The sequence below is a fragment of the Sylvia atricapilla genome, chromosome 18 (genome assembly GCF_009819655.1).
Source record: "Sylvia atricapilla isolate bSylAtr1 chromosome 18, bSylAtr1.pri, whole genome shotgun sequence".
In the NCBI taxonomy this organism is placed as follows: Eukaryota; Metazoa; Chordata; class Aves; order Passeriformes; family Sylviidae; genus Sylvia; species Sylvia atricapilla.
Window position 1 is genome coordinate 4,508,426 of NC_089157.1, and position 13,194 is coordinate 4,521,619.

Genomic DNA, 13,194 nt, shown 5'->3' on the forward strand with positions numbered 1-13,194 from the left:
CGTAACAGTTGTGATGTTGAGAGTAATTCTGCCTGGAGAGAGCCAAGACTGCAATTTTCTACCCTTGCATGGCGTGGAGCCTGCAGGGTAGCAATGCTCATTTATTCTGCTCTCCTTGTACTCAGCATTTCTGTCAGACACATGAAAAAAAAATAACTTTTCTTCACTAATAACAGGCACCTCGTTTCCCACTGCACATGACTGGGGAGCTCCCCACTCCAACAGAAGATACAAAAAAAAAAAAAAAAAAAAAAAAATCTGCTTTTCACATTAGACCAGAACATGGGCAATTTTTTCTCAGCACAATTTTTTGTGATGTTTTTGGACACGGTTATTACTTTTTAACAATGGTGCTACTTATTAGGAGACACCAAAAACTCCTGCAGCAAAGCCACCCAATGTATTGTCACACTTTAAAAGTGTCAGATGGGAGCTCTTGAAGGGTTTAGTGAAGTGCTGCTACTTCCTTCCATAAGGAAGTACTGCACTCTTTACCCAAAATTGCTTAAAAGATTATTGTCTTTTAGTTTCCTAAAAAAAAGTTAATAAAACATATGGTTCATCGTATGAGTGTTCTTCCAGCAGGATACTATTTGGAATGTGACTTCAAAGGCGTGTGACCACTTCCATTGTATTATCTCAGTCTCAGAACACCATCAGAGCTCGCTAAAACCTTTTCAAGTGCTCCTGCTTTAATTATCATTTATCAGAGATTGCATAAATAAAACCTCTACCATTTTAGTTAATATACAGAACAAACCTGTCAGGTTCTTAGAGACCATTTATGAAGATAATATTTCGTTTAGACCTAAAAGGAATACAACTAAAAGGAATTCCAGCAACTGCAGATCTTGATCAGAAAGAACTTCATTTAAAAAAAACAACTCAAAAAACTATTTCACCTAAAGCCTGAATGGCTGGAGAGAGACATAGATATCTACCTGGAATTAAAAAAGGATTACACCATAGCACATCTATTTGCATTTTATCAGTCCACCCACTCTGTTACCATAAACATCAAATCACAATTTCTTCCATGGAAGAATTACCCTCCCTTTTTTTCCTAAGCACTGAAATATGAAGAACAGGTGTTTGGATTTAATTTCAAATGAGAAATGCAGCTTTTTGGCAAGAAACAGTTTAGCAAATGGAGAAGGACAAAAGACGGAGATTTGTTGGCCTGTTTCTGTGTTTACTCCCAGCAATATGACACTCACAAGTCTCATTAATAAACACTGACTCAAAAATGGAGATGGAAGTGATCAGATTAACACAGATCCTGGCTCAGGTCAGAGCATACACACAGGGATGAGACCCTTCAGAGTATTCTCAGCTCTGCTGAAGCACAGAGAAAAACTTCCTTGGCCTTAAAGGAATTCTTTTCAAATGAAAATGAATGAGTTAGCGCAGTGCTAAATATTTTGTAAAACTAAATGCTCAAAATTTAAGACTTGATTTTGTGTCCTCTAAATCCACAGAAGACAAAGGTTTGACTTCACTGCTTTGTTCAGATCTGTCCTGATGATAGGGTATTTTTCTGAAGGTCCTCTGCATCAGCCAGAGGCTGAGCTTGGACATGTTGGACACTTCACAATAGGAACAAACAATATGTTCAACTTATCACCGGTAATTCTTAAAACTAGAAGGACATATCATGCATTGTGGCTGGAAAATCATCAGGATTAAGATTGTCAGTGTACTACAGCTGAATAACCAGTGGCACAATTCCTACACAATTACACAGACAGAACAAAACAGAAAAAAAACCCCAACTCATAAAAACAAAACAAGGAGAAAAAAAACCAAAATGAAAAGCAAAAAGCAGAGGACAATAGTCTATTTAACTTAACCTCTTGAACTTTATCATTAGGCTTGCTGTTCTATTGTTGCTGCTGCTTTAACTTGCTTTCTTTCTTTCTGGAGCTTACCAACAACGCTCAAGAAGTCAAACATTCTTCAGAGAGTGCAAATACAATGATAAGAAGTAATAATAAAAAAGAAATAAAGAGCATGGGTCAGCAAATGTAGACTGTATTGGGAGCCAGGCACCATTCCCAGCTCTTCCACTCACCCACCATGTAATTAAGGGCAAATCTTTTAACTGCTCTAAACAATTCAGTTCTCTGTCTGCTGGCTCCTTATAATTATAATTTTTTGGCAGCCCAAAGAATAATATTTGTATATCCTTATACATACATACACATGTATATATATACACACATTGCATGGCACTGAAGGGCTTCATTTAAAAGCTATAAAAATAATAATCATCATCATATGTTATAGTTTAAATAATAAAATAGGAAATAGCCTTCGCAGATTTTTTAGAGTGCTAACAAATGAAAGCTTAAAAAAAATAAAAAATCAGAACCACCCATTTTAGCCCTAAAATCTCACCAAAACCACTGGAAGCAAAACCTCTCAGAATCAAACCACACAAAATGGATCCAAATGTGTTTAAGTTAGAGATCTATTTGTCAACATACTTCAACTGCCACAATAAATACTGCTAACAGACATCCATGGATTTTATTCCATAAACACACTGATGAGCTTAAAGCAATCAAATTGAACTCATACAGAAAATTCATAAAGACAAAGAAGACCTAACCGTCAGGGAAAGAACACTTCTGAGACCAGAAGTATTTAATTTGTAACCTCTCAGACCTGATCCTTGAGGAGGAGCTACTTAAAATCTCCCAAGGACAAGCACAAGAACTAAGATTGGCAAGAGGCTGGTGGATAGATGAGTTTTAGTGGTAGTATTTCATGGCCCTTCTTTTTTCCTCTCAGGGATTAAATCTTCCCCCTTAGGTGAATGTACTTTTATCTCTCTGCCATTCTGCACCTTTCTTCCCTCCCAGCCTCTTTCAGGAACCCACCTCCCCCTGCAGGGACAGCTCATGACAGAACTATGGGCTCGCCTGTTTTTAGCATCTATTCCAGGGACCAAAGAGGAGCTTCTGAAACCTTTAATTTTTCCAGGTTTTTCTGACACATCTAACAGATGTGTTACAGTATTGGTCTCAGGTAAATCCTTCCATCACCAGGGTTATTCCCAAACAATTTTAGTTGGTTGGAGACTGGTTTTTTTAAAAAAATGGTATGACCCAAGTTTTTTTAGAGTTCAGTTTTCATCTACACCCCTTCTCTTTTGTTCCTTAGTAACAGCTAGAAGGCTTTCAGAGGCTGTTAAACCAAGGGATGGCTCCTGGTCTACAGATCACCTGCACCACTCACCTTTCCACCCTCATCAAATCTTCCCACATGGAAAAACCATTCTCGAGAACAGAACCAGGTTGGCATGATCACAGTAGGCCCATGGGAGGTAAACACCTAGAAAAGAGGTAAAAAAATCCAGACAGTTAACAAAAAAGTCAAACCCAGCAGCTGCTGAGGAACAAAGTAGACCTTACACATTCACCTGAAATGCCTAGGCATGACCTTCAGCAATTTCAAGCACTGAGAAGAGCAACTGCTGTAAATTTAGCAGTTGTTGGAAGGTTTTTTAGCAGTTTTTGGAAGAAATTTTTAGGTGTTGGAAGTTCAGTGTGTACCAGAATCTCCCAGGTGCCACAGCCCCAAAGATGAATCTGGTTCCTGCTTCATATTCCATGAGCTTCTCTCCCAAGCTGCAACACGCGCAGAGTACTTAAAACATTTTTCCCAATTTAGACTATTATACTGGAGTTGGCATTTTATCAGTAATGGTGATGTTGATATGGAAGTGAAGTGGTTGAGAAGAATCATGGGAAGTTCAGGCTCTTACACTGAACTTTTAATTGTAGGGTATTACAATTGCTGAGCATTGATTTTTTTTTTTCCATTTTACATTCCTTATACATATATTAAGTATGAACTTACACTGATCTTTTATTTCTGCCAAAGACATTTAAACCCTAATCAAGCTTGGACAAGTAAAACGCAATTTGTTTTAAACATTACCTGAGTACTGCGGATTTGCTACCCAGGGGTACCTATGATAAAAAGCTGTTGGAAAGGAAGAGCTTTAAGTAGAGAAAAGGGAGTAACTCTTAAGTGCATCTCTTCATTTGTGACAGCCAGGAACTACACAAATGGGTCTTTGAAGCTTTAAACAAACTTGTAAATACAGCTGTGAAATAAGCCAGAATGTGGATTACAGGAGGTAAACGGGTTCTGTCTTTTAGCACAGGATGAAGTATCCAGGCAAAGAGGAGACTGAACTCATCAAACACAACGTGCAAAGTGAGGGCAGGAGCTTGTGCCTCCTTCCAGCAGTGACACAGAAACCACAGAGCACACCCTGGGTCATGAAGGCAGAAAAAACCAACTTCACAACTCCTCCCAGCCAAGTGACAATGTTGATCCTGTAAGCTGACAATTTCATAGCATGTCACAGTGGTCATATTAATATCCCTATTAACATCTGAAGTTTTTTAACTAAGGGTGTGAGTGTGCATTTGCCACATGCATCTCAGCATCTACATTTTAAGGTGCTCCTCTTGATGTCAGCCTGAGGGAGCCCCACAAACTCTTATGTCTGGCAATTTCCACAGGTTTACATCGATTTAAAACCAAATAAAGGCACTTAAATCAATTGTCCAAATTAATTAAATTAGAAATCTAATAAAAATTTGACAGATTACCTAGTCCCACTTTTCTTACAGGCATCTCTTCAAACAAAGCCATCCACTTCAGGGTGAAGCACACCTCATGGCAGCTCCAAGGGCACAGTGACAGAACTTCACTGTCCCTAAAGGGATCCTAGGGTGACTCATTTTCATCCAGATACTTCAATCCTAGGCACTCATGTTTAGTCAGAACAATCCTATCACCTAATGTGTCTTAGCACATCAGCAGATTGCCCAGAGCTGAAATATTCTAGTGTTGAGAGGTGTTAAATGTAAAAATCTCGCCCCAAGAGTCAGGAGGAGCTGAAAGAGTCAAAACAATCCCAGAAAAGCAGAGCAGTGGTGATCACTCAGTACATGGTTATTAGCTCCACATTAATTACAAGGGCAATTGACTATGGCCTGAACCAAACAATGACCAAACACTAATCCCAAAAGAAAACAGCAGCAAGGAGAAAAGCCAGGCCAGAGGGCATCGCACTGAATCTCGTTTCTGAAAGAAACAAAAACTTCAGAGGAGAGTCTTGAGCCCATTGGTACTTGTGAAATGTGTCTGGGGAGGCCAGAATGCCATTTCCTCAGAGCTGTCAGGTCCTCAGAGAACAGAAATGCTCTTCACCTTAGAGATGGAGCTCCAGGCAATGAGCTGTGCTCAGGTGCCAAGAGCATCCATCCCAAACATCTGAGATAAAATGTGTCCCACTGACACGGATACCTCAGATTTGAAAAATTTGAGAGAGAACATCCAAAAGCCACTATGTTAACACAGCTGATGAGGTGATGATTTTACGGTAGACCATCACTCTGCACACACTCCAATGTCTCTCCTAAATCCAGCAGTGTTCCATGGCTCACTGTCCATCTCAGGAGAGACACCAGAGCAGAATCACATGGGCAAAACAGAGGCTGATGATGCCACACATGATTTCAGAATCTTATCCTTCAAGAAAGTCTCAAAACCTGCACAGCAGCTGAGAGTCAATAAATTGACAAATTAACTTTTTCTACATGAATACTTCCAGTGCAACATCAAAACTAACTTTAGGAAATTTGTTTGTGTTGCTGTCACAAAGCATAAATTCACACTACCTTGTCCCTTGCTATGTAAGGATAACTTCAGTGAGGCTGAAATTCTGTTTGTTGTTGTTGTTAGCTTAGTCTTCAGCTGAATCTCTGATCCAACAAACCAGAAATAAGCAGTGCTACCCCAGAGGAGGATGTAGCAGAGAAAACAAAAACCTTCTTTTCAGCAGGAGTAGAGATAATCCAGAAATAATCTTTGACCTGATAAAACTGCTAAAAATCTACATTTACATCACATTTACATTAATTGAAGAGCTCTCCCACTCACCCTGCCTCTGGCTACACACCCCAGTCCCAGCACTGACCCCAGGATGGATCAGAGCTCTACATCAGTAAAAAGCCATTCTTTTCCTCAGTTCTAGTGTTAGTTTTCTACAGCCTTAGTTCTCTGAATCAGTTCACTGTGGGGTCAGAGTAGCAATACCACTGACACACTGGAGAGGGAAGGAAAAGCTCTGGAGAGGAAAACAAGCCCTCCCTTTTTGGTCACTGCCCACAGTTAATGAGTCCAGCTGTAACATAAAACTGCATCCTCTGAATACCTACTCTGATGGGAGGAGAAGTGGCCAGGAAAAACACTAACTCCTAACAACTGTTCTGAAACACTGAGGCATCTGCCAAACTTCTGAAAACCACCTTCCAGAGCTTTTGAAATTTTATCTTCAAGAGGAAAAAAAAAACAACAAACCCTCAACCTTCCGTACTTTGGAAATTCTATATTTCACCTTGGTTTAGTCTGATGGGAAAGTTTCCTCTGTATTTCTTTTTTGTCTATTCTTGTCAAAAATTCTTGCCAAGGTGTTAAAAAATGGTCAAATTGCCTTGTTCTGTGATAAAAACTGCAATTTCTCACTTGGTGAGACTGACACTCCAGATTTTATCCATAAATCTTTTAGATTGCATGGACTGAAATGAGAGGAACAAAGAAGACATGCTAGTCTTAACTTGCAAATCAATCAAAAGTAGAATTTGAATGATGGTGCCATGAACTATGTTTAGTTTTCTTAGAAATATTCTCCAACTGTGCTTAACAAATGTTTTGTGTCACTTTGGAACACCAGTGGGTTTCCAGACCTCCTTGAGGAATTAATTCAGTATTCTGAAAGCAGGTTGGACCTGTGAACCTTTCACACACAGCTGGATTGAAAGATTAACGCTTATTAATAATACTTGTTATTAGTTACAGTGCACTGTATGCTGCAAAAATATCTAAATATATGAATATTTAATGTTAAAAACCAGAAGGTGAAGATATAAATCTGCTCAGGTTTAGAATTCCTGAAGAACAGTGTTGTCATAGTCTAACTGGAATCCATCTCCAGACAACAGTCACAAATTCCTATTTCAGCATCTTATTTACAAAATTATTTAGAACTTTTATAACTATCTGGGTTTATTCCAAGGATCAAGTAGCAAGTAATTGGAACTGGTTTGTTCTTGTTCACTGTTTGGCTATCGAATTACATCCAACTGTTACACAGATTATCTGAAAATAAATCTGAAGAATACAAAGAGTTGATAAAGTGACTTTCATTGTTGGATTTCAAAGCTGTCAACAGCACATGGAGCTCTGGTTCCCACTGATGCTCAGATCATGTCAGCATTCAGTGCAAAATTCCAGTTCCAATACAGGGAAAGGCATTTGTGTGTTTACAGTAACTTCTCGAGGAAAGCAAACCGAAGTCTAACAGCAGTGTGACAAAAGCAGACATGCCAATGGTGAAACAACCTTATCACAACAGATATCATCTGTGTGGCCATGCAGGACACACAGGGGAAACCAGGCAGTTCACAAAACCAACAGATAGAATCACAGGCCCAGACTGCTTTCCAAAGTACGAGCCAATTCCCCAAAGTACACCACACATTTAATTCTACTCATGCTACAGCATTTTTCAAAGTTATATCCACACAAATAAAGGATTAGACACAATCTCTGTTATCTCTGTGAGATAAATGAAGCTTTCTAATATCCAGGGGCATACACTGACACGATAGAAGGTGAAAAAGAAAAGAAAACAAATCCCCTGGGGAGCAACAGTGATTCTGTAAGCTGTAGGCAGACCAGAGACTAAAGGGGAGCATTCCTCACCTTGAAGCAATGATGTGTTAAAATATCTGTGCATTAATTCAGCAAGGAATGTACAGGACCATTTTACTAAAGTGGACCAGGTTTACATCCAGAATCAGGTCTGTGTGTGTGTGTTAGTGTGAGAGAAGAGGTACAGAGGGTAGGGAAGAGGAAAAAAAGACTCCTCCTTCTTCAAAAAAGTACAGGGCAAAGAAGATTTTTCAAAAGAAAATAACTACAATGAGCTTTATTAAGCTTTTAGGAACCCAAACAGCTGGTGTGGTATGGATTCCATGCAGTTAGTTTATATCATACTGAACTGCTGTACCCTTTCCTAGGCTTGTACAAATAACTGCCTGTGTCACCTCATCACTGCAAGCTTCGGGAGCAGCTGAAAATCCTTCTCTAAAGAAGCTGGAATCCAGCACAGCAAAAAGATTATTGAAATAAACCATACCTTGCCTCTCTGTGCAGAAAATCTGGTGTATACACAGTAATTCTGGTGCAGGCCTGACAGAAAACCAGTGGTATTTAGCCTTCACAATCCCAAACTCTGCTAAGCAACAAAACTAATCAAAAAGAGTAAGAGAGTCCTGAGAACTGCTAATGCCAGTGAAAGCAGAGAGCATTCAGCACCTCTGAGAAGGTATCCTTGCTGCTGGAAAATTTATGACCTACAGCATCCCGTGATTTCCTCTGGATTTGAAGGCTGAATGAAGGCTGGAATGTCTCACAGTTTGCAGGAAACACAGAGCAGAGGCAGTGAGAGGAGCTGTGAGATGGTGCTTCCTCTTACTGGAAAGGGCACAGTAACGGGAGGAAAGCTGGGGGAGAAAAGCTGAATTTGGCTGAGTTGCTGTCACAGCCTCCCTGGTTCCTCACAGTTTATTTCACTTCTAGTGCTCTTCACCAGGCCAGTCCCTCTTCTCTTTTGAATAGGTTACATCACTTTCAGAGAATGATCAGTGTTCCCTGAACGTTAAAGATACCATCTTCCTGGTATTTCATTTGGTGAGCTTCCTCTGTATGGTTTATAGCTGGTCCAGAGTGAGGGCTGAGATTTCCAGAGGGGCTGATGAGACCCCTGACCCAGAAGGAGACCCAGAAGTAGACCCAGATGTGGAAAATCTGAGTGGTGTGGAGAATAGGAGGATATGGGCCAAATCCTGAAGGAACTTTCTGACCCTATACCCTGGGAATTTCCACTTTCAGCAAAATACAACAGTGCTCTTTACAGCTATGTGACCACTATAACAAAATATCAAATTTTTACAGATAGTATTCCCTACATTAAATAAAATTTTCATACCAAGTCTCTGCAGTGAAGCCACCACGTGGAATGAAAAAGAGGGCATCACCTCCTCCTGACATCTCTGCCTGCAGCAGAGCCCCACAAGGAATGGATTGCTGGATAAAAACTGCACATAGCAGGCTATTCTTTACATATGCTATTAGATTTTCTTAAAATTTGCTGCTGAAAGCAGAACTGTTTACAAACTTGCTACAAGTAAATATATTAACTTTGGGTTTCTAGTCCAATTCCTATGGATTGAATTGGCTGTGGCTTTGCTTTTTATGAGCCAGCTCCTGCCAGCCCCATTGTGTGGGATAATTGAGGGCCCACCATACTGCTGAATATCTCTGTTTTGTAACTGAATGCCCAAGAGCAAGCACCATTCTTCTGGACATTTTTTTAGAGCTTTTCCCTATTAATGATGATGAATTAACCTACTGCTGAATAGGTTAAACAATAGCTGCATGCAAAAGAAAAACCGCCTGTATGATTTTAGCATGTCTTACAGCTTTTTGTGGGGGTCTGTAAGCTTCTAAAAGTGGTCTTTGCAAAAAGTTTCTCTAATTCTTGGAGATTTTCCAGCATTTAAAGAGTCAAGTATTTACAATGGAAGAATGACTCCATCCAGTAAAATAAAGCATTCTGCACCAAGAGGTTGTCTTCTTGGCTTGCTGTTTGTGCGGAGGTTTTACTATAAAAGAAAGAAAACAATCTGCCTAAAGTCATATTGGCAGGTCCTAAATTGTGATTAGAACAAACAAGAAATCTGCTAAGAAACAACACTGACCAATGCTGATGTAAAGTAAGTCCAAAAAAATTACCTTTCCATTTGGCTTGTGGACATTTAGAATTTTCACAACATGAGAACTGAATTGGTCTTTCATATTTGTGAATTATTAGACAGCTTTTAACAGATGACAATATAGACAACAGAAGTATCTCCCTATATGGTGTGTAGCTAAAAAATAAAACTGTTCTGCTCTTAAAGTGCATGATGCCATGTCCACAATTAACAAACTTCCCTAAAATGTGATAGCAAAGAGGAAAACAAATTCCCAGAAAATGCAACACATGAAACTTTTCTACATACCAACTCCCAGAACTAATGTTCAGCTGAAATGTAAGCAAACCTCCTGGCAAATCTCAGCTTCAGCAAATCTTAAAATGCAGGTATTTGGAGAGAGAAACATGAAATACTTCTGAGTGTTCAGGATTATCAGAGGGTAAAATATCCTTCATACTAACGCTCACTGATTCTCTTTTTCAAATAAAAGCTCACGCTATAAAAGTTTTATGCAACTTGGAAATGGGGGACACATGACCCACAGTTAAATGAAAGAAATACAAGCACCTTATAAACAACCATCAAACTGTAGGGAAGGAGATCACTTTTGAATTTGAGAAGTTCAGCTGTGTGTTAATGTACATGCAAAAGACCCAGAGGAGAAATATTAAATATTCATGCAAACTTGCTGTATTTATTCCAATGCAATTTGCATCTCTTTTGTGTTTTTCTCCCCCCCCCCCCATAAAATTTTAGCCTTTAGAGAAAGTAAAGAGAGAACACTTAGATCAGATCTTACACTCCAGATTCTTATTATCTGATTAACAGCTGCGACAGTAGAATGTTTTCTTTAGGAAATCAAAGCAAACTTTACCCTAAATCTCTCCCTCATGTCTTCCATCATATCACAAGTCTTTGGGGAGTATCAAAGCACCAAATGCATTCCAGTGCCCTTAAGAGTGTTTGATTTGAGTTCTGTAACTCTTCAAAACTGTGAATGGGAGAACAAGTAAAAGACAGAAAATAAAAACGCATTTTAGAAAAATAAACGTCACTGCTAGTGCAGAAACTGTAGCAGCAGATTTTACAAGGGGAATGTTTAAGATCTCAGGGTCTTGGCCTTCTGCACACTGTCTCAAATCTTCTACCCCCATAATCACTTTCTCACAATGAAACAGATACACACACTGAGAGTTAAAAAACCCATCACCTCAGCAACAGTTTTTACACAGACCCACATTTTTGATAACGACAGGGACCCAAAACATGTCCAGAACCCAGTGGGCTCTTACAAGAGTTTGTTTTTCAACAGTGCAGAAGACAGCTGGAAAGACCTCCACCAACCCCGAGCATTTGCAGAGATAGAAGTTAAGTGCCCATCAATCTGTAAGAGTCTGAGACAAACCAGAGCTGAGAGCACTACAAAGCTTTCCCCTGCTCTCTGCATTCCCCTGTTTCAGCTTCCCCAAGAATTTGATGATGGCTTTATATGTGGGATATGATTTTGTAGGTTCTTCCCCTGCTTCCCAGCCAGAAACATGACCAACATTTCATTAATTTGTGACTGACTGTAACCTCCAGACCCTCACAGCATGGGCAGCTTCAAGTGCTCTGAGTCTGGGCCCTGAGTGTGCATCACTCCTCACATCCATTCCTACAGAAAATTCTGCCTGAACTGGGCATCTCCCATCCCTGCTTTGGAGCAGTTACTGCTCAGACAGTCATTCATTCGAGTCAGAATGTTAAAATATTTTGAAAGAACTCAGGGATAAGAAAGAAGGTAATGAACAGCTTCAGGTCTTCCAAGCAGAGGCTGGTGTTATCAGAGTTATCAGGGCAGCCACATTGCACTGGGACAGCAAAAAATCAACAGTAATGAGGATTAGAGTCCAGGTTCACCCCTAGCTGGAGATAAAAGACAAGCAGCCCTCTCCACAAAGGAGAATTTCTGCCATGGGGCAGCTGAACCCCTGCAAGGTCTCTGGCAGCATCTTTACTGAACACAGAGGAGCTCCAGAGGGTTTCTAAATTCACTGGTTCGGGTTGAAGGGCCTGCCTGAGCCTCATGTAACTGCTCATTCCTATAACCAAACTATTATAATTCTCCTCAAACCAATGGAATTGTTTTCTCCTCTAAGATTAAATTAAGAAATCATCTCTAAAAAGTGGTTTTAGCACACAATATGAATCTGATAATAAGCAAAGTGCAGCTAAAATGTTCAAATAATTAAGAGGAATGCAATTGTGCTACACATATGAGAAAGATTTTTTACATTTAATTTAATATTATCTTCTTATCCTGTCCTGCAGAAATATTCACACCAAAAAGACAGTAGATATTTACTATATGGCCCTCAGCATCTACCATCAACAAATTAAAAGATCTTGTTATAACATAAAAAAAAAAAACTTATTAATGACTAGCTAAAGGAAACCAATTGAATCAGAAAAGACAATGTTGATTTTTCCATTGGCCAAGAAGCTGAAAATCAGTGGAGGAAGCAGATGCTACAATTGTACTTAATGCAACTTAAAATTTGAAAACAGAACAGCAGTTTGGGCTATACTGAAACATGGTTGTAGCACCAGCTGGGAAGGATCTGCAAAGCAGCTCTTGTGATTTATATCTTTGAGAGCTCCATGGGTCACTCAACATAAACACCCTTGTTTGTCTCACACATCCTGCTAAAAATGATTAAGATTTAAATGAGGTTTCAGGTCTCTGAACTACAAATTCTGAGAAAAGGTGGTGTAACACAAAAAAGCACAATAACAATGTAGCTTAGAAATACTGTAGTTAAAAATCCTTAATAATAATTATCTCCCTGTCATTCCTTCACAGAACTTAGATAAAGGCTTAGATAGTTTCCTCCAAATTAGAAACAAGAACTTTGTGTGTGCTACTTGTTTATCATGGTGACAAACAACTACAGCTTTGAAACTCAAGTACAACGGCAGCCCAAGTAAAGAGAGAAAGCAGAAAAAAAGTATCTTTTTTTTAAGGAAAAAATGGATGAAAAATGATGAGCCTCTTGAAAAACAGGCTAATTCATCTATAAAATATAGATATTCATGGTGCGATGGTTACTCACATCAAATCCACTAGCATCAAGCCACTTCTAATTTGAATTCAGAAGAGCAGCAAGCTGTGATCTCTCAAAATCAGATGCAGCATTTTAGCCACACAGCCAATTTCATGATAAACATTATCTTCCCCTTAAAAAATACCCAAAAAAACCAAGAAAACCCCAAACCAAACAACAAACAAAAAACCCCAACCCCAAGACAAACAAACAACAAACAAACCCCAACAAACATACCAACAACCAAAAAAAGCCCACACAAAACC

The 13,194-nt window shown here is 39.3% G+C and overlaps 1 protein-coding gene across 4 annotated transcripts in view; it reads right to left on the reverse strand.

The window, feature by feature from the left end:
* Window positions 1-13,194, reverse strand: part of B3GNTL1 (UDP-GlcNAc:betaGal beta-1,3-N-acetylglucosaminyltransferase like 1) — a 101,564-nt gene that overhangs the window by 25,913 nt on the left and 62,457 nt on the right. For all 4 annotated transcript variants that reach the window (XM_066332120.1, XM_066332119.1, XM_066332118.1 and 1 more), the window contains one exon: window positions 3,241-3,336. In XM_066332120.1, coding sequence (XP_066188217.1) covers window positions 3,241-3,336 — 96 coding nt within the window. The remainder of the gene's footprint in view (window positions 1-3,240; window positions 3,337-13,194) is intronic.